This window comes from Mustela nivalis, assembly GCF_964662115.1.
Source record: "Mustela nivalis genome assembly, chromosome: 4".
Classification (NCBI taxonomy): domain Eukaryota; kingdom Metazoa; phylum Chordata; class Mammalia; order Carnivora; family Mustelidae; genus Mustela; species Mustela nivalis.
The window spans coordinates 27091323-27112934 of record NC_139023.1 but is presented as its reverse complement, the minus strand read 5'-3'; the positions used below and the strand labels follow the sequence as shown (position 1 = coordinate 27112934).

General features: G+C 39.6%; 1 protein-coding gene across 15 annotated transcripts in view; it reads right to left on the bottom strand.

Moving 5' to 3' along the window:
• Positions 1-21612, bottom strand: part of FRYL (FRY like transcription coactivator) — a 255767-nt gene that overhangs the window by 57444 nt on the left and 176711 nt on the right. For all 15 annotated transcript variants that reach the window (XR_014311074.1, XM_082728344.1, XM_082728341.1 and 12 more), the window contains 11 exons: positions 20997-21054; positions 18240-18331; positions 14976-15148; positions 13266-13426; positions 12640-12750; positions 11541-11695; positions 11063-11162; positions 8896-9064; positions 6337-6599; positions 5205-5345; positions 1850-2018 (listed from right to left, as the gene is read on the bottom strand). Coding sequence is in view for 14 of the 15 variants with exons in the window: in XM_082728344.1 (XP_082584470.1) it covers positions 1850-2018; positions 5205-5345; positions 6337-6599; positions 8896-9064; positions 11063-11162; positions 11541-11695; positions 12640-12750; positions 13266-13426; positions 14976-15148; positions 18240-18331; positions 20997-21054 (1592 nt within the window). In the remaining variant the exon portion in view is untranslated. The remainder of the gene's footprint in view (positions 1-1849; positions 2019-5204; positions 5346-6336; positions 6600-8895; positions 9065-11062; positions 11163-11540; positions 11696-12639; positions 12751-13265; positions 13427-14975; positions 15149-18239; positions 18332-20996; positions 21055-21612) is intronic.

Genomic DNA, 21612 nt, shown 5'->3' with positions numbered 1-21612 from the left:
GCAATCAGAAATGAAACATTATCTGGGAGCTTAAAGCCTGGGATAACTTAATAAGAACAAAAGATTTCAAAATTACAGATGTTAAAACTCCACTAAAATGAGAGCAAGGTGATTTTTCAAAAGAAATGTACTCATAATGACCAAGAGGGAAAGGAGACAACAGCAACCAAAGTTTAGAAGCTTGAAAACAAAGGGACAAGAAGCAAGTGAGCTTTGAGAAGGCTGAATCCTAGGCTGGTAGTGGGGGAAACCAAGAAGCATCCATATCTTTATTGCTGAACCTCCCAAAGACTCAGGCATTAGCAGCACTGAGTATCTCTGGGTGTAGAGGTTAGAAATGTTACTAAAATAGCGGGCTTGGTTGAAAATCTATTTCAGAAGTAGTTGGTCCCCAAGATCTATGCCCCTCCACCTCCAGAAGTCTTTTTTTTTTTTTTCAACTTTACTTATTTAAGTAATTTCTATACCCAACATGGGCCTCGAATTTAAGACCCTGAGATCAAGAGTTGCATGTTCTTCCAACTGAGCCAGCCAGATGCCCCCAGGATTCTTTTCTGATAACAGTAAATCAAAGATTTCTGGACTAAAGCACATTATTTACAGCGGAAAGAGGAAGAACTTCATTGGGAATAGGGGGATTGAGGGAAAATACACACACGAAAACTTGAGATGGTATCCCCTTGAAAGCTTCTCACCTCCCTGGGCTACCAGAAGGCATGAAGACAACGTTGTGTGTACATGCATGTCTATCTATGGATTCTAAGTATATGTACATACACACAGCCCTCCACACTCTACTTTGGGTAGATGACTAGTAGAGTTTTGTCTGGGTAACTGGATTAGTCCAAGAGAAGAGACCTATAGACACTTTCATCAGTGAAATCATCACACAACAAATGACAGAGTCAACACGCTCCATATATACCTACAAAATATCCAATCAACTTTTTAATATTCTACTCTTTATCAAAAAGTACAGATCTCGAATCGGTAGGCTTTTGAAGAAAGCTTTTACCAAGACAAATCAAAACAGAGCAATATAGAGAAAACAGGCTCTTCTGCAGGGAGAAGAAAATTAATTATAGATGACAGTCCAACCATGAAACATGAATAAGGTGCTCCTAAAAAAAAATTCATTAAAAAATAAACTCTATGGAATTAACATTCTGACAGATATGAAAAACTCAAGGAAGTGTTATCAGAAATCCCTTAGAAAGCAGAACAAAAGGAGCTAAGAGATGAAAATAGATGACAAGAAATAAATTATGAAATATTTCTAATTACACAGATGTTATTAACATGCCAGAAACATTTCATAGAAACTGAGTGACAAAGAACTTCACGGAAACATAATCTAAAATAGTCCTGATATTACACTGATTTTCAGAGGTAGTTCTTCCCTCAGGGATGTAGTTTCTGCAACTGAAAATATTACTGTGATTATATCTGTATATACATATAACACTCACATGACTGGACATTAGGTATCATATATGCCCAAATAATTATAATACGAAATTACAGAGTAGGTCAATAAGTAAGCCTTTTCTATATTTAAGATACTAATTATACTTATTTTAAAAATGCTTGCAGTATGAGGGTATATAAATCTATATTCCAGTTCCACACACGTATGTGTAAGTCTGTTTCCCTCTATAATACTAAGAACCCTTTCGCGGTCCAACTTCACTTATGTGAGGTTTACGAAGTCCTGTCAAGTTGGTCCCCACACGGGACTCACGATGGCTTTTGTTTCCTGACGCTGTTGAAAGCAAAGGCCCGCTGAGCTGAACAGTTAAATAAAGCTTCCCTTCGGAGACCAAGGGGTCGGTTTTAAGGGACTTCTTACCTGAGGTGACGGAAGGGATTTTGCAGCTGGAAGTGATGCGGTAGTAGGGGGGGTTATCCATGTGAGTGACGCCCGAGCTGACGGGGTCGGTCAGCTGGAGCTCACTCACCAGCTCTTCCAGCAACTGCATGGTTTTGTCTCTACCTAAATAGACAATAACTTTCTTCACCTGTCACAAGAGAAAACGGTTCAGAAGAGAAAAAGGACAATTTTTCTTTCATAAATTGGGTCTCGAAGCAGATTTTATCAGGTAAGATCCATTCGAAATGGTATTTAAATAAGCCCAACTTAAATCTGAACATCGATTGGCAGTAAGACGTTAGTTGGCTTTATAAAGACGGTGTTCCCTGGCCCTCAGTGTTAGATTTAATCGGGATGACTTGACTGTTTAACGGTCTCCACATTATCTACTTCCTTACTATTCTGCTTTTTCTTTTTTTTTAAGAAAAGCAAAAGATAACTGCTTTCCTATAAATCAGTGTCTTTTTAATGGAGAGATTTCAATTAATAATAGCATCCCAACGTTCCCCTTAGACTTCAAACACAGGATTTTTTATTCTGCTTCCCCTACTAAGACTCTGTATTTAACCCAGCAGGTGCAGAGCAGTGATTACAAACAGAACTGGAGCTGAACTAGAACCCAGACCACACAGTGCGGACTGGGGTGTAGACACTTGGTAGCTATGCGACTGCACAGTTACTCTCGGTTTTCTCTTCTGCAGAATGGGGACAACGACACCTACTTCGTAGAGTTGTTAGGATTAAGTAAATTTAAGAATGCACTTTAAACATGCCTAGTACATAGTATGAGTTAAATAAGTGGGAAAAAAAATTTCAGCAGTATGCATTCTGTCTTAGTAATAAGTACTAATGAATATGTTACAATACTAATTAATCAGCCTCTTTTTTTCTTTGTACTTCAATCCTTGCAGCTTAAAAAATGTGGTCTTGCCAGCACAGGCATCATCATGGGGGTTGGGGGGGAGAGGGAGCTGCTAGAAATACAGGATCTTGAGCCCCACCCTCACCCCCCGCAGCCAGAACCAGATACCCTGGTGATTCACCAACCCACAGACAACTGGGCAACTCTGCTTTACGTGACCCCAGGTTAAATCTTATTTATTTTTTTTAGGACTGATTGATTGATTTTTAGAGAGAGTGGGGAGGGACAGAGGGAGAGGAGAAAAAGCAGCTCAAGGAGACTCCCCCTGAATGTGGAGCCCAACTCGGGGCCCATCCCAGGACCCCAAGATCATGACCTGAGCCCAAATCAAGACTCGGGTGCTTAACCAAATGAGCCACCTAGGCGCCCCTCCCTGGGCAAATCTTTTTTTTTTTTTTTAGGATTTTTATTTATTAATTGACAGAGAGAGAGATCACAAGTAGGCAAAAAGGCAGGCAGAGAGAGGGGGAAGCAGGTTCCCTGTTGAGCAGAGAGCCCGATGCTGGGCTCGATCCCAGGACCCTGGGATCACGACCTGAGCTGAAGGCAGAGGCTTAGCCCACTGAGCCACCCAGGTGTCCCACCCCACCCTTAGAATATGCTTTATCATACCATACCAGCAATCTTATAAAGATTACCCATTGATAACCGACCTACACACACCTCTGTCTCTATCCAAACCGCTTTAACTCTTTGCTAAGTCTCTGTTCTCAGACTCAGTCACCTCCTGACCCTGCTAGATGCATTCCTGCCTCTGTGCCTTTAATCCATCTGACTGTGAGAAAGCAGCCAGTCTTCTCCACAAAGTGGGAATTCACTCTACTAAGTGACGGAGCTAAGAGCTGCCCAACGTTGAAGAAGTTACTCTTCTCTCTGCCCTGTTTTATTCATCCATAGAACTGCCGTAATCTTCACACACACACACGGATCTAAGAATCCAATGGAACAATGTAGATGAGGTGCTTATGCCATGCCTGGCCTAGAATAAGCGAATAAGAATGAAAATTGAGAAATTATGATGGTCATTAAAAATAGCTCCTTTTTTAAGTTCCTGGCAAATGGTTATTCCCTGAATTTCATCTTGGCTTCTTGGCATTATTACTTCAGCCTGTTTCTTCTTCCAGCCCAACTCACACATCTTTCCATCCAATTACAGGTCCCTTCTATATGCCAGGCACTAGTCCAGGCTCTGGGAAGACAGCAGTAGAGACAGAGCTGTGTGGAGGTCGGTTATCAATGGGTAATCATTGTAAGATTTCTGGTATGATATAATAAAGCATATTTTAAGATCTGCCCAGGGATGGGGCGCCTGGGTGGCTCAGTCAGTTAAGTACCCAACTCTTGATCTGGGCTCAGGTCATGATTTTAGGGTCCTGCCTGACATCAGTGTGTGCACACACACGTGTGCGCTGGTCCGCCTGTGTGCCTCCAGTCGAACCTTCATGTTTCACATTCTCGTGTTCCTCTCCACCTGAGCAGAGGTAAGCAATGCTTCCCCTCTAGAGGGTAAAGACTGTGACAGTGTTCATGGCATACCTCTTCCTATGCTCCCCCCGGCTTCTGGAAGCCGTCGGCACCATTCCACAGGCACTGAGCTCTCACTCACCATACTGATCTCCTATAAGCACTGAGAGCACTGAGCACTGAGCTCTCACTCACCATACTGATCTCCTATCCAGCTCCTGCCTAGCAGAAAGCATGAACATTCTCAATTTTTTTGGTCTCACTTCTAGATGAATTCCCCTCGGAGATCATCTCTACTCATCCCAGAGAGCTACGGTTTCTCGGTTATTCATGCTCAGTACCCTGCAGTTCTCCTCTGTAGCCCTGATCAAGACTGCACTGTATTAACTTACGGGTTTACTCATTAAATACACTAGGCGGAGGTTCAAAGAATAAAATCTCCATCACCCATTGGACTGAAATGCTCAGAATCTAGAAGAGCAGCTGGCCTGTAGTCAAGGCCAGACGACAGCGGTTGAATGAAGCAACAGACAAAGGCATGTGCTGATTCCCAGGTGGGGCCTACTCTGGGCCTTTGCTTCTGCTGCTCTCCTGCTGCCCACATTCTGGTACTACAGGAAACCAGGTATGTATTACTTTAAAAAAATGGTAATAGGGGTACCTGGGTGGCTCAATGGGTTAAAGCTTCTGCCTTTGGCTCAGGTCATGATCCCAGCATCCTGGGATCGAGGCCCACATCAGACTCTCTGCTTGGTGGGAGCCTGCTTCCCCCCTACCTCTGCCTGCCTGCCCCTCTGCCTACTTGTGATCTCTGTCAAAGTTACAAAAAAAAAAAAAGAAAAAAGAAAAAAGAATAAAGAATCTAAGCCACACACACAAAATAATAATAATAATAATAATAATAATAATAATAATAATAATAATAATTAAATGAACCTGAATACATACGTAAGGCAAGAGGCTTGGTTCACTATTCACTCCACAAATACTGATCAGAAAGTGCAAAATGATTTTCAGGTTTTTCGGCCAGCCGTCTGCAAGCGTGGTCCACACATTCTCCACCTCCGACCAGGCCAGCTCGTCCCCATACTAGATGTAGGACACAACACACACCACACATTTCAGTGATGAGTGCATATTCAGTACCCAACTTTGTCACACCGTGAAATATTAGAAAATTGTGTTTTTAGAGACAGCTTTAATCTTTTCCATCCTCTAGAGGAATAAACATTTCTTTAAATCTAAACATAAACATCATTAATCATATATGATTCTCTCTCCTCCCTTCAAGACCATATCCTGTATCCAATGAGAAGTGTTTTAAGGGAAGGAATTTGGTTCTTTTCAGACCATTATCTGTTTGGTTATCACAGGATGATCTGATCTCTTCATCTATTTCTACCCTTTATGATTCCTCTTAATAGTTCTGTGCAGCATACTGGGTATTTACCCTAAAGATACAAATGTAGTGATCCGAAGGGGCACCTGCACCCCAATGTTTATAGCAGCAGTGTCCACAATAACCAAACTATGGGAAGAGCCTAGATGCCCATCAACAGATGAATGGATAAAGAAGATGCAGTATATATATACAATGGAATACTATGCAGCCATCAACCCCCGCCCCTGAAATCTTGCCATTTGCAATGACATGGATGGAACTAGAGTGTATTATGCTAAGCGAAGTAAGTCAATCAGAGAAAGACAATTATCATAGGATCCCTCTGATATGAGAAATTTCAAAGGCAGGGAGTGGGGTTGTGGGGGCAGGGAGGAAATAATGAAATAAGATTGGATCAGGAGGGAGGGAGACAAACCATAAGAGACTCTTAATCTCATGAAACAAACTGGGGGTTGCTGGGGGCTGGCGGGGAGAGGAATAGGGTAGCTGGGTTATGGACATTGGGGAAGGTATGTGCTATGGTGAGTGCTATGAAATGTGTAAGCTTGATGATTCACAGACCTGTACCCCTGGGGCAAAGAACACATTATATGTTAATACAAAAAAAATATTTAAAAAATGGACAAACCAAAAAAAAATAGTTCTGCACAGCAACTGTGAACACCAACCCCACTTTACCTTCGCTGTCATGTACATTAGATTGTTCAAAACCATCGCAGTGGCTTGTGGAGAGCCCCAGCCTTCTCCTCGCAACCAGCGCCTGCTGGTCACCATGAGCTCTCGGTCTTTTAAGGAGTCGTCTTCCTCATCTTCATCATGTCGCCTTGCTGTGGGCAGAGGTTTCAGATCGACCAACTCAATGTTGTTCATCCAGGGTAAGAGATAGTGCAGCATGACTTGCCTCCCGGCAGGGTGAGCAGTCTGAATTCTCTGGCTTATCTCTGCAATTAAAAACAAGCCGAAAGAGGGAACAACCGGCATCATTTCTGTTTCCTTTGATTTGTAATTACCTCTGGTATGAAATGAAAGACCTGGAGCTCTGAAAGTAGCTGAATGAAGAGATCCTAACCGGGGGAGGCAGCGGTGGTATGTGTGGGAGTGGCGGGGGGGGCAGCGATGGCCGTGACCTCCCTCACGGAGACAGGGTCTCTTGAGGAGGTGGCCTGGGAACAAGAATATTGAAGATAGAAGAAAAGAATCCATCAAAAGTGACAGAAAAGGAACATCTCACAGCAGAAGGAAAACCAGGAAACATTAAATTTCTAGAAATCATGAGAGCTCAGGATTTAAAGAAATGTAAGGTGACTAACATCAATTGCTTGGCAAAGTAGCCAACAGATTGAAGACCAAAAGCTGATGATTAGGGTTAGCAGTGAAGAGTCTTCAGTAACTTTACGGAGAAGAAACTCACACTAATGGAGTGTGAAGGTCATTTGTGAAGATGCGTAAGGGACAAAGTGAATGTGGACACTCAAGGTGGGTAAAGGGGGTGAAGAAAACAATGAGAAGAGCCAGGGAGCTGAAAAACATTTAAAGATCACCACAATTGGTCCCAGAGAAAGGAAGGAGCAGGACCCTCAAATTTCAAAGTGGGCAACGTTTCTACTAATAGCCTTCCCCATACAATCCCTAACAAACACTCTGCTCATCTTACCCTGGAAGCAGTAAAAGTGAAAACTGCACTGAGGAGGTTTACAGGCTGTATTTTGGTTTAGAACAGACCATTTTCAGCAAAGGAGTTATAATTAGCAGGTCCTAACGACAAGACTAACTGAAGACGGAAGTGAAAGACAAGGCAACTGAGCTGTGGGCGTGCTCTCCACAAGTCCCGGCTGACATCCCCCATTCCCACCAATTTCTTGAGCTCTGAGACTCAGCTGGACTCTTCTGCTTTCTGTGTGGGAGCCCTGAGAAGCAGCCCAGGAGCAGAATCAGGGATCCTGGCAGCCACTGCTTTGCACCGATGACCATCCACCACTGATCCCGAAAGGGCTAACAGGACTCTGGGCAATTATGAAAAGGGAAGAGGCATGATCACTGCCATCTACCAGTGCAAACCAGACAGGTAAACTGCTTTAAGAACTGTTAGAAGGATTTACATAGGCTTTTCCCTGTTCAGGATAGTGAGAGATGGGAAACTATTTCTACTGCTGAAACAGGCGCCGTGGAAAGATGCTCCAAGAAGGCTAACTAAGGTCATTAAATCTTGAGATCAAATGAAAGAAAGAACCACAGCAGAATCTTGTCATCTCCTGGATGGCCATTTCGGTGCATATTCAATTCTCAGGTTAAAATAAGATCTCGCGGCAAGTGAAAGCAGAAAAACTACCGAGGTGTGCTGTGTTAAAATTAAATCTTCAGTAGAAGGATAAAGCATCTAGGAACACTTACAATAGTACGTTCCTCGAGTGGAAGGTTAAACTAGATTTTAAACAAAAAACTGTCTTAAATCTGAGTCCTGGGAGATGCAGATAAAGAGGGTATCTTGCCTGACGCTGCTGTTCTGGAAACCCCTGGAAGGAGCTGCCATTTGTCCAAGGAAAGGAAATGGGAACAGAAAGCAATGTGGAATCCTAGTAATAGGTTTTTTTTTTTTTTTTTTTTTTTTAAGATTTTATTTATTTATTTGACACAGAGAGATCGATCACAAGTTGGCAGAGAAGCAGGCAGAGAGAGAGGGGGGAAGCAGGCTCCCTACTGAGCAGAGAGCCCGATGTGGGGCTCAATCCCAGGACCCCAAGATCATGACCTGAGCCAAAGGCAGAGGCTTAACCCATTGAGCCACCCAGGTGCCCCCTTAGCAATAGTTTTGCTCCAAGCAGTGCAGGATCTTTCCCTATGATGAGAGGTGTTACTTATGGAAAGAGACCTGTATCTTTATCGCTGCCCATTTCCATTATTAAAGAAGACCAATACACAAGATGAAGTACGTACTAGAAGATTTAGAAAGTTCTGTGTCTATCAAAGAAACATTTTTAAGTTGTATGTGAAGCCCTCCCCCACTCGGGGTAGAAAAGGGAAGGTAAAGTACGAAGCCTTGGAAAGACTACATTAATAAGAAATCTACCACGATAGATTAGTATTACATGTTCTTACTAAAGGAAAAAAATTATTTTCTTACATAAAGACATGTTCTGTTTTGAATCAACCTCAAATTTCTTATATTTAAATTTCCTACAAGTAGTTTTTTAGAAATGACTGCTAAAGAAAACCCACGGACAAGTTCAACAGTCATACCTGAGAATATGGCGAGAGTTAGCTCAGGATAAGCCCTTGCTAATTCCTCGGACAACTGATAATATGAAACAGAGTACAGGTGCGGCAGAGGAGACAGCTGGCTGAGGACTCCATCTGTTCTCTGAACTTCCAATTTGTGGGCATAGCGAAACATCTTCGGTTCCAGGATCTGCAAGAATGTAGATGCGAGATTTTATGAGTCCTCTGAATTTCAGCCATAACTGTAAAATAAAATCTTCGAAGAATTATTCCAGCTCAAAAGTTACATAGTTATGCATACTGTAGAGTATTTCAGAGGTTAATTTCTAATTTCCAGGAATGTTTGCAAAAGATCTTTAACTGTTCGGAAGGCTTTACACTCCTTGTGCTTAATGCCACTGGTTTGGGTTAGGAGCATTGTCTGAAAATGACTTTAGCAACTTGCAATTACTTGAAGAAGATTTACCACTTTACATTTCAAAAACAGGATTATATAAAACATGTATATGTGAAAAAAAAATCCTCAAACAGGTCTTGGTTAAATAAAGATTAAATATGGACTATGAGCTAAAAATTATTTTAACGTTATACCAAGTAAATATACAGCACTGAATTTTCTTCATAATTAATAAAGCCATGAGGGTATAATTCCCAAAATGGGGGCTACTAGCATCAGTACCACTAGTCAAACCCTCTGGAAAAATCAGCATCTACTTGAATCTCATTCTTAACTTGGTTAAGAGGGAAGAACCTCATCCTATTATCAATTAGTTAGATACTATATAATAATAACTGTATAATAATGTCTATTACACAATAATGTATAGCAACTGTATAATAATAACTGCAAAATCTCCATGCTTGGTAAGTTAACTTTCTAGGTTATTTTTCTAGGTCTAATAAAAAAAAATTATACAAGCATATCATAAAAGGGCTGATTACTTTTTACTTGATTCTCAAAAAAAACCTTTGGCTCACAATATTCTTCTCTGCTGGACAGAGATAGTTCTAGGCACATGGAAGTCCTAACCACTCCATTTTCATTTGAAATGAACACACAGGCGCTTACGTGTGTGTATGTCGGAGGAGATCCATCAGCCCTTTGAATACACTTCTGAATAGTCTGTATTTTTGTTTTTTTTTAAATAATTTTTAATTTTTTTTATAAACATATAATGTATTATTAGCCCCAGGGGTACAGGTCTGTGAATCGCCAGGTTTACACACTTCCCAGCACTCACCATAGCACATACTTTCCCCAATGTCCATAATCCCACCACCCTCTCCCTACCCCACTGCCCCCCCCCCCCCGCAACCCTCAGTTTGTTTTGTGAGGTTAAGAGTCTTATGGTTTGTCTCCCTCCTGATCCCATTTTGTTTCATTTGTGAATAGTTTGTATTATTTCCAGACTTAAGTGACCCATATTATCTTGGTAGCTTTTTTTTTTTTTTAAAGATTTATTTATTGATTTATTTGACAGAGACAGAGAGAGAACACAAGTAAGGGGAGCAGTAGGCAGAGATGGAGGAAGAGGCAGACTCCCCACAGTGCGGGGAGCCAGATATGGGGCTCAATCCCATGACCCTGGGATCATGACCTGAGCCCGAGGTAGATGCTTAACTGACTGAGCCACCCAGGCATCTCTTCCCTTTGTCCTCTATTTTTTTTTTTTAAGATTTATTTATTTATTTGACAGAGAGAGATCACAAGTAGGCAGAGAGGCAGAGAGAGAGGAAGGGAAGCAGGCTCCCTGCTGAGCAGAGAGCCCAATGTGGGACTCGACCCCGGAATCCTGAGATCATGACCTGAACTCAAGGCAGAGACTTTAACCCACTGAGCCACCCAGACACCCTCTTTGTCCTCTATTTTTAATGATAACAGGAATTGGTGCCATGCCTCCCTATTAAAAATAAAGCCCAGGGGCGCCTGGGTGGCACAGTCTGTTAAGCGACCAACTCTTGGTTTCAGCTCAGCTTGTGATCTCAGGGTCATGAGATTATGCCCTGTGTTGGGCTTTGCACGAAGCACAAAGTCTGCGAGAGTTTCTCTCTCCCTCTCCCTTTGCCCCTCCCTGCCCCACGCTCTCTCTATCTAATAAATAAATCTTAAAAAAAGAAAAGGCTAAATATTTATATGCTTCATTAAATCATCAATAACTTATATTTTAACTAACATTTGCTTACAAACCTGTAAAAGTTGCATAGCAACTTCATAGATACTTCGAGAAGAATCAGCTGCTTTAAACAGTATCAGATTTAGGAGCATCACTGTGTCACACTGATAATCCCTAGGGATAAATTTTACACGTTAGAGAAATTTTAGAGGCTTTCACATCATTCATAAATACGATATACAAAGGGCAAGGCTGCAGACATCAAGTGTTGAGCCTATGGCTAGGTGGGGTTTTTTTGTTTTGCTTTGTTTTTTTGCTTTTTTGTTTTTTGGTTTTTGTTTTTGTTTTTTTTTAAAAGGCAAAAGGTACGCAACAGATGCATGGTGGTCATTATTGTTATTCTGGTTAAATTTCATTAAAGCTCAAGGAAAGAAAACACTGGTTTCTTAGTATTTCTGACTTCAAAAGGAAACATTTAAAAACAAAAAGAAAGAAAGAAACAAACAAACAAACAAAAGCTAACTAAAATATGGAAGACAGTATGTAGGGTACCTGTTCTGGAATACGTTAGCTATGGCTTTAAAGCAGCCGGCTGCCACTCTCTTGGAACCAGTGTAACATCGATCCACAGCCCAGTACATCAGGTTGCTCTGGTCCGGGTTCAGTTCCAGCAGTAATGTAACTGCCTCACAGCCCAACTGGTGAACCTACGTAAAGGTCACAACAATGCCCAGGACAAAAAAATTTATATATACAATATATACAGTATATATACTATATATATAGATAATAGTATACATAGTATAGTTCATATATTTAGCAATATCATATATATGCATTTTTGTATTTATAGTGTGTATATATAGTATATATACTATATTATATATATTGTATATATAGTATATATACTATACCCGTAATATAGTATATATATTTACTATATTTAAGCACAAAACTCAGTCTCCTTTTGTTCAAGTCCTTCTCATTTTATTCAGCCAAAAGAAAAAAAAATGACATGGATAAATTATACTTGGTCTCTTGCTTTTTATACAAGACTCTAAGTAGTACAATTCTCTCCTCCAGCAGAGCCCTGAAGGCGGCTGATGAGTATGAACAGTGATTAAGTGCTTTCAGAAAAGTGAGTTATTAACCTCTCCAGTTATTTTTATCAAGCTTTATTCTTGTTTTTGATAACCCAATAGAAAAATTATTTGGAGGGGAAAAAAAATAAGTCTTATTTTAAATTGTGAAGTCTGGGCATGCACAGGAGGGGAGTGAGGAAAAGGGAAGGCAAGAAAGATTAATTGGAGAGTGGTCAAAAAAATGATATTAAACATAACAACACATTTCTTCTGTGGAGCTCAACGTATTGTATATTAGTATTTTATTTACAGATCTAGAACTCTCTCGTGAGACAACCACCACATTAATCATATAATACAAAAGGGAAATTAACATTATTTAAATAAGTAATAAATGAGAATTAGACATTTCTTAAATTATTGCATCCTATTTAATTTTACAAAACACGCCTTCTGCATACAATTCTAACCTAATTTTAAAAAAAGACTTATTTTTAATGGGTCATACTATAATTCCAAATAAAGCAGTGCGGATTATTATGAAATCTTAAAGGAATCGTCATAATCACCTTTTTGTCCAGAGAGTCCAAAATGTTATCCAACCATTTGTACAAATAGCCATCTGATGAAAGTCCTACATTATCTGCAACAGGGCCACAACATAGTACAGCAGACATAGCCTTCAAACAATAATATTAGAATTACATTTAAAACATTTAAGAGGCTTTATGTTGGTTGCTTAATGCGAAGAGGCAGAATATTTTTATTCATGCTTATGTAGCCACAGTATCTTTAATTCTTTCCTTTACAAAGAAGAGTGTAATAGCAGTTTTCGAAACGAAATAATTTATGATGGGTAGTAAGTAAATACATGACACGAAATAAGGCATGAGCTTGGACAGTACTGGAAGAGAAGAGGAAGGAAAGACCAAGAAAAAGTACTTAAGTAGGAAAAAAGAGGCAATTCTCAGTTCTTTAAGAAAATGGCATTTAAGTTTTGGGTAGATTCTGTAACTTTTTTGCATCGTCTTTTATGTATTTAAAGAAGTGTACAGTATAAATATTCGAATACGGCAGGCAAATATTCTAAGGGTAGAAGAAATCCATCCTTTTTATATTACTAGACACTGAGAGACCAAAATATTTAACTGCACTCTTCACGGGAGAAAAAAGAAATTAGATTTCTAAGCAATACCTTTAGTGCACAGTACTGATGTCTGTTAATTTGCATATTTCTGTCACTGTATCTGTCCAAGGGTGTAAACATGATGCTAAAGGGACCTGCCCAGTGACTGAACAGCATAAACAGACTGTGACGAAGGCTCTGTTGAGGGAAGATACTTCTTCTCTGGTGCACTGTGCATTAAAAAAAAAAAAAAAAAAACAGATGAGAAAATATTTATTTCCATTCCTTTTTATTTTAACATGCATGTCAACTTATTTGGTACTGAGTATGTAACACTGCAAGAAAGCCAGCAAAGGTTTTCCTTTGAGCCTACCAAACACCTCCTCGGTCATGGCAATCATTGATGCACGTGCAGGACCAGCAAAGAGGGCCACGGTCTCTGACAGCATGTAGCTCAGCACGGTGAGAGATACAGGATCTCTGCAAGCAGGATTTCAAGGCAGGCGCAGGACTGCCCAGAGGCAGGCACAGAGCCGGGAGTTGGGCCCCTGCTTCTCCCCAGCTGCTGCTGGCTACATGGTAAGCTTGGCCGAGACATCAACACGAACGTAAGTCTGGATCTTGGTCCATTGCCAAGACAAAGCTTTGGAATAGGTAAGCTGCTTCTGAGCTTTGTATGTTTTCAGCTGCACAGCTGTCTTTTTCAAAGAATCCTTACATGGAATCTTGATATACAGAACAAAGGAGGGGCTGATCTACTTGAAGTAAGGCGGGAGACCGAGTCTAAACCCATTCTGCTGCCTCTTGGTCTGCCTCTTGGGCAGAAGAGAAACAACATTGTTTGAAAACCACTGATCGAGATGATCTCCAAGAATTCTTTCCACTTGAGAATTCTATCTACAAGTTCTCTGCATCAATCCTTGTTGAAGAAACTCAACAGTACCTTAATGAACCAATCTGGAGGTTGTAGACAAATGTCTGGTAATGGACAAAATTATATCTTTATGCTAACTGAGCTTCAGATAAAGAAATCATTTCCCTCTGAAATTCAAAATAGGCCTCCTGCGCTTGAAATTAATGGACCTAAAGAAATGTTTACAGGCCTCTTTTATAAAATATAACCCATGCTCTCACTTAGAGAGTCAACTGTTTGCATGTTCTCTTAAAGGTAAAGTAATTCCTTTTCAGAAAGAAAAAGAAACATTTGCAATGACATTGTCTACCAAAGGCTACAGTCACATTTTATGTTTCATGCTTGTACACAATTTATGGCTTTTTAAAATGTAAGTGCATGTATCAATGTTCCTAGGGCCTAAACCAGGACGTGGCTTATAATAGGTACTGGAGTAACAGAAACATATACCTTAAAGGAATCAACCAGTAACACGGTATCCTTAGCAGACTTTGTAACTGTGGCTATGCCCTTCTTCCATCATTCAGCAGTACCTTGTTAATTCTATGCTCAATTACCATTTGGGATATAATGGCTTTTTGCTCACTGCACCTCGAACAAGTTTGCCTAAAGAAGCTTCTTCTATTGATTTCTTAAATTTTTTGTTAGTGTCTTTATTATCATTAAAAATCGATGTGGTGTTGCTTTTTGATTTCTACTCGCAACACTAACTGAAAGTTAAACCCTTGGCCACCCATGTTACGCTGACATATTTCCCACTATGTTCCCAAGCTGCTTTATCACCTTAGCCTGCAAACCCTCAGGGGAAGAAAGCACACGATGGTTCCTTAATAGTCGATAGTGTTTTAAGAAACTGGAAAGAGTACCTGGAACATTCTGGATGATATTCGCCACTAAGGCACTAAAATGGCATCGTATATCCTTCAGTGTGTCTGAGTCTTTTTCATTTTCTGCTTCCAGGAGTTGTCTAGTTAAATCTACATATTCCAATAAAGTGTTGTTGAGGAAATGTGTTTCATTATCAAGGCCACCACTTGCACTGAAAATATTGGGGGGAAAAAAAAAAGAAAATTGATTTTAATTATAATACAAATCAAAATAAATTGCTAGTAATCAAAATCAAAATAATATACAGTTGACCCTTGAACAATGTCAGGGTTAGGGGGACCTACCCCCACCACCCCAGGCAAAAATCTTCATGTAACTTTTGACTCTGCAAAACAGCTATTAATAGCCCACTGTTGGCTGGAAACTTTACCTATAGCAGAAACTTGTCAATTACCATATATTTTATATGTCATATGTAATATATACTATATTCTTGGAATGAAGCAAGCTAGAGAAAAGAAAGTATTGAGAAAAATCATAAGAGGAAATACATTTATAGTATTGTGCTGTTACAACCCTCATACAAGCGGACCTATGCAGCTCAAATCCATGTTCAAAGGTGAACTGTATATCAAACTTGGCAAGATCATGGTAGTGTGCAACTTCATATATAAAAATTAAATGAACATGATTTGGCTTCCAAATACAAAATAGATGGTGCTTCTCAATCAAGAAACTGCTACTTCAAGTTATATTATTCAATACCATATCTACCTTTAATCAACTCTTCTGAGTGCTGAATGTTATTCCCTCTGGCAAAATATATAGCTTTTCAAAATAAGGAAATAAGGAGGCATATGGGATAGGGAGGATCAATTTAGAAGGGTGGAAAGAGGAGGGGTGGCTGGGTGGCTCAGCTGGTTAAGTGGCCAACTCTTGATCTCAGCTCAGGTCTTGATTTCAGGGTTGTGAGTTCAAGCCCCATAGTGGGCTCCACACTGGGGGCGGAACTTACTTTAAAAAAAGGGGTGGGGGTAGAAAGAAGAAAGACTAGTTCTATATATTCTCAGAGCTGCCATGCAAATTTATATTATGCCTTTAGTACAAGCAATCAAATATCCATTAGGTACCTATTCTCAGCAAGATTCTAGCATAGGGAGTACCGAGGATACAAAAATTTAAGAGAATTCAAGAAAGGGTGCTGGTTTTCAAGTCTTCTAACACCTATGGAGTTGCCTCAAAACTCTCTGTAGTAATTTTCTGAGGTAAAAGTCCTGAGCCTGGAAACCACAGATTGAAAGGGGGTCATTGGGTTAGTAAGAAGTTTTAGATTCCAGTCTTGTTCCCACACTTATTAAGGATTTGACCAGCAGCTACTTCAGAGCATTTTAGTGAGAATATAAATTAGTTACTATATAATAAAGGATAAGTAAACTATAAATGCTATATAAATGGTTGGCTATTACATTTACATTTATTTTCATCGGTTTTTCCTTGCTATATTTGAAAAGTACTTCTAAAATAATGTGGTTTTAAAAGTAAAAATAGGAATGCCTGGGTGGCTCAGTCGGTTAATGATTCCAGGGGCCTGGGATCGAGTCCCTCACTGGGCTCCTTGCAGGGAGCCTGCTTCTCCTTCTGCCTGTAGCTCTCCCTGCTTGTGCATGCCCGATCTCTCTCTCTGACAAATAAATAAAATCTTTAAAAAATAAAAAGTTAAAAAAAGGGTAAAAATAATTTTTTAGGAGTTGTGGCCATGAAAAGAAAAGTAAGGAGTCACAATGGTACTACAATGTATTAAAATACCAGTCTACAACAACAAAAATATGTTGAATAAATTCAAAATGAAATGTTATTCTTCATTCCTTAAAGGAATGTTTTTAATTTCTGAGTTGTGATTTACTACTGGATGGGAAGCCAATTTAATAGATTGCAACCTGACTCAGAAAAAAAACATTCATTCATTTAACAACTATTCATTGAATCCCTCCTACGCATCAGGCATATCAGATCGGCTGGGTGAACAAACCAAGATCCCTGCCTTCTTGGCCTCTAGAATTCATTTTTTTTTCCTTAATCAAGGAAATAAAAAGTCCATAGTACTAACAGCCTTACAGGATTACTTTCTCTTAAAAAAACAAAACCAAAAACAAAACATGTAACCGTGTTCAAAACCATTACTGCTCAAAAGTGACTACAGCTTTTGTAAATTTTAAATATACCAACATCCAGCAGTTTCCCCAAACAGTGCCAAAGATTCTTCATTCACTAACACTACATTGAAAGCAACAAAACAGAAAGAAAAAAAAAGATACAGAGACATATTAGATTGTTGATTTTTTTTGCATTAAGTCCAGTATGTTTCAAATTCTCTTTTCCTAACTTCCACTGTTTTATTTTTGTGTAGGACAAAAAGAAAAAAAAAAGAATGCTGTTTCTTTTTTTCTTTCTTTTCATTTATTATAAAAGAAAAGGTAAGTCAGTGATCTAAATTCTCTTTAATTAAAGCTCAATTTTGAAAGCACTCATCAAAAGCATTTGATGCTAACTATGGAAGGTATGAGGTACACTAAAAAATAATCAGGACCAATGCCAAAGTCACAATATGGCACTAGCTTATGAAAATTCTTTTTCCCTCGAGATCTCTTTTCAGTTTTCAGTTACCTTTTTTGGGAGATGATCAGATCTTTTTTTTTTTTCCTCCTTCAATAGTCAGGCAACACGGTTACCCTTCCAAAGTCAATGGAATTTTCCTGGTCTTAGTGTCCACATACATGCCTTTATTCTAGCAATAACTCTAGGTTTTATGTTTTCATTGGTGCATTGGTGAAGCGTGGTAAGTTATAAATTATGATTTATGCTCATGGGTTTTGGAGAGATTAAGCGTTGGCTGGAATAAATTTACAAACCTTACAGCGAGCATTTAGCTTTTATATATATGATTTTACAATCCAAAAGAAATAGATCTTTAAAATAAGATAAGAAATCGTTAAGTTAGTCACCAAAAAAGGCCACTGTCCACTTGCCTGACTTACTAGATTCCTGCAAATATAAAAAATCCTAGGAACATTATAGCTGATTTTTGCCCAAAGCAATCTGGTACTAGTGGTGGATTTTTTTCAATACAGTTTTTAGTCACTAGTTAACGTATTAGCTGCATCTTCTGTAAATAATGTTCATAGGGTAGAAGTTTTTTGTTGTTGCTGCAAAGGTGCTTTTCTGTTTTTATATATTTCATAAGAGAAAAAAATATGTCCCCTAATCATTCCGAAGTTTTAAAAAAGTCAAAATCCAATACTGACCTGTGACTAATGACACCCGCATCTGCCAACAGTTCAAATATTCGTACCAGTTGTACTCGTAAAATATCTCGACGCCTGCGCCGTTTCATATTCTATTCCAAAGACAGAAAGACATTCAGTAAACATCCTTCAGAGAAGTTGCTAGAAAACTTTTATGTATAACTTGGGAAGAATAATGTGTAATGCACACTTCGATCACTCTACTGGCTACTGAATCAGAGATACGTTTGAGCAGTTTGAAATTAATGAGCCAAATTAAATCACATGATATTTTATGCGGCAACACTCCTTGTGTGGGGAGAAAATAAAATCCTCTAGATCTCAGTTACTTTCAGGTGATTTGTTAATCTGGTAACTTAGAAGCACTGAAGCAGTCAGTAAACTGTTCCCACTGCATGGTTAAGAATCCCTAAGATATTCCCCAAAATATAACAATAGGACAGGGAAAAGAACACAAAGGAGAATGAAGAAACCCCACAGATTTTGCTCACGCCGAAGTTCTCCACTCAATAATTAATTCTGACACAGAAACTAAATGCAGAAGAAAAAAATTTCCCTGATCATTACGGTCTGAATAAATCGGTCTTACTAGCACCGAAGGACTAATGGTTAGCACATTTAGCTGTCACATCTCCCCCGTATTCTGCGGGAACCCGTGTAGTTGGAAGAGACAGATTTGCTCTACCATTTCCTTCTACTGTTCATTACGTCACTGGGAGATGATTTTCACAATAAAGAGCAATAATGCAGTTTCCTGCCTTTTAGAGCAGACCAATTTGCTGATGACCAGCTCATTACATTTCCTATTTCTTATCGCTCTTTATAAAGTTTACAGCCATTTGTACTGCACAGGATAGTTTCTAAGCAGTCTTTGACGATCTCTGCGAAGTTTTAGTTGACTTGTTTCCACTCTGTCACTACAGAAAGATCGTGAGTCTGAAGCGTTCAAAATCAATCTTACATTCCAGGTACAACACTGAGCTAACCCACTCACTTGCTAGGAGGACTTCTTCCCCCTGAAATTCTGAAGTATAAACATTGCTACTTAATTTTGTTGCCAATTCCAAGTCCCTCTAATGAATCATCCTACACTGTAACCAACATGATCATTCTGAAACAAAAGCCCAATCAATTAATATCACTACTCCACAGGGCTGAATTAAAGAAAGGAACTGAAGGCTTACAGATGCCATCTTAAAGTTTCTAAAAGGGCGGTTCTTGTCACCATGTCCTTCTCCTGCTTTAATTCCTCTGGGACATCAATAGCAGTGGCTCTCAGTCTCCTACACCAGGTTCATCTACGGTGCTTTTTAAAAGATTTCTGAGCTCTGTTCCAGGGAATCTCACTCAATAGGCCCAGGAATCTATAATGTGGAGGAACTCCTCCAGGCAGTTCTAATGCTCTCGCCATATGGTGCTCAGTGGTCTGCAGGATAATGCAGGATAAAACTGAGACCAGGAGTCCCTGATGAGATAGTTCTTGTCTTGCTTTGCAGCCTAAATCAATCATCAATCACTTTCTCCATCAAAAGAATCTGCAACGTCCACATTCTTTTTATAAAGTTTGCAAATGCCGTCTCCCTGCCTAGAATGTCTTTCTCATGCTCGTCCACTGGGGAACATGCTTCAAACTTCTCCTCAAATATTGGTGCTTCAGACCTACTTTTCCTCGAAAGGTAGAGCCAGAGGCTTTCTTCTCTGCGGTTTGAGCAACCTCTTATCTGTGATTTCATTCCAGTGTGTAATATGCTGTCATAATTATGGTTCATGTATCTACCTGTCCCTACCAGACCTGTGGTTTCTAAAAGTTGCAGATTTTTAGATTTAGGGACATAGACCTGGGATTGGCAGACTACAACCCTCAGCCAACCCTGGCCCACTGTTGCCTAAAAAAAAAAATTGGGGGAGTGGGGACGCCTGGGTGGCTCAGTGGGTTAAAGCCTCTGCCTTCGGCCCAAGTCATGATCTCAGAGTCTTGGGATTGAGCCCCGCATCGGGAATCTCTGCTCAACAGGGAGCCTGCTTCCTCCTCTCTCTCTCTTTCTCTCTGCCTGCCTCTCTGCCTACTTGTGATCTCTGTCTGTTAAATAAATAAATAAAATCTTAAAAAAATATACTTAAAAAAATAAAAAATAAATTAAAAAAAAAATTAAAAAAAAAATTGGGGGGGTGGGGGGGATATAGCCATGCCCCTTTGTTTCATTGTCTAGAGCAGACTGAGTAATTGCAACAGAGACAGCAGGGCCCGAAGAGGTGAAAATATTTACTATCTGGCCATTTAGAGAAAAGCTTTGCTGACCCCAATCTAGACTCTGACTGGGCCCACTTGAGTTAGAGCAATTTAATATGTTTTCTAGAATGAGTTTCTGCATAAGATCTTCTGTGAGGGGATAGGGAAGAATTCTGTATATTTAAAAAATGTTCAGGAGCACCATGCTTGGGTGTCTCAGCCAGTTTAGTGCTGACTCTTGATTTCAGCTCAGGTCATGATCTCAGGGTCATGAGATCAAGCCCCACGATGGGCTTGGAGCCTGCTCAAGCTTCTCTCTACCCCTCCCCCATAGCCCCTCCCCACCCCTGCAGGTTCTCTAAAAAAAAAAAAAAAAAAAAAAAAGAAAGAAAGAAAGGGTTGATGACTGCATCAGACCATCTTTTATGTATCTACTTCTCAATGGCTAACTTTTGGTATATGTAGGGAACACAGAAGACAAATAAGTATCTGCCAAATATATATTTAATGAGGAAAACTACATTTACCTCTGGCCTTCTTTCGAGTGCTTCTTTAATTATGGGATGTAATTCCTCTATTAGTTCCCTAGAAGAAAAATTATACAAATTGTTAAATAATGGCTGAACAGATATAATCTGATGCACAAATATGTAAATACTCATCTAATGACACGCAGTAAAGTGTTAATCCCAGTTCTACTGCTTTAACACAGTCCTCATTGTTTTGGTTACAGAAGAACACGTGCATATTGTAGACCACTGGGAAAGCAGAAAAAATGGTACAGGCCACCTATTCTAACTTGCAGAGGTAGATAACGTCAACACTGGTGTTCCATCATTTTGCAGCCCAGGGGTACTTTACATAGTCGAAGCCCTAGCAGATAATGAGAAGATATCCTTTCTTCCTCCAACACCAGCATAATGACATCCACGTGCCCTTAGTTAACTCACAATATCCTACCACATGGGATACCATATGGGAGAACACATTATCCCAACACTATGGGACACCATAGTTTTTCTAAACATTTTCATTTATTACTGGTTCATTAAATTTCACCTAAATTTTTTTAAAGATTTTATTTTTAAGTAATCGCTGTACCTAACGTGGGACTCAAACTCACAATCTCAAGATCGAGAGTCA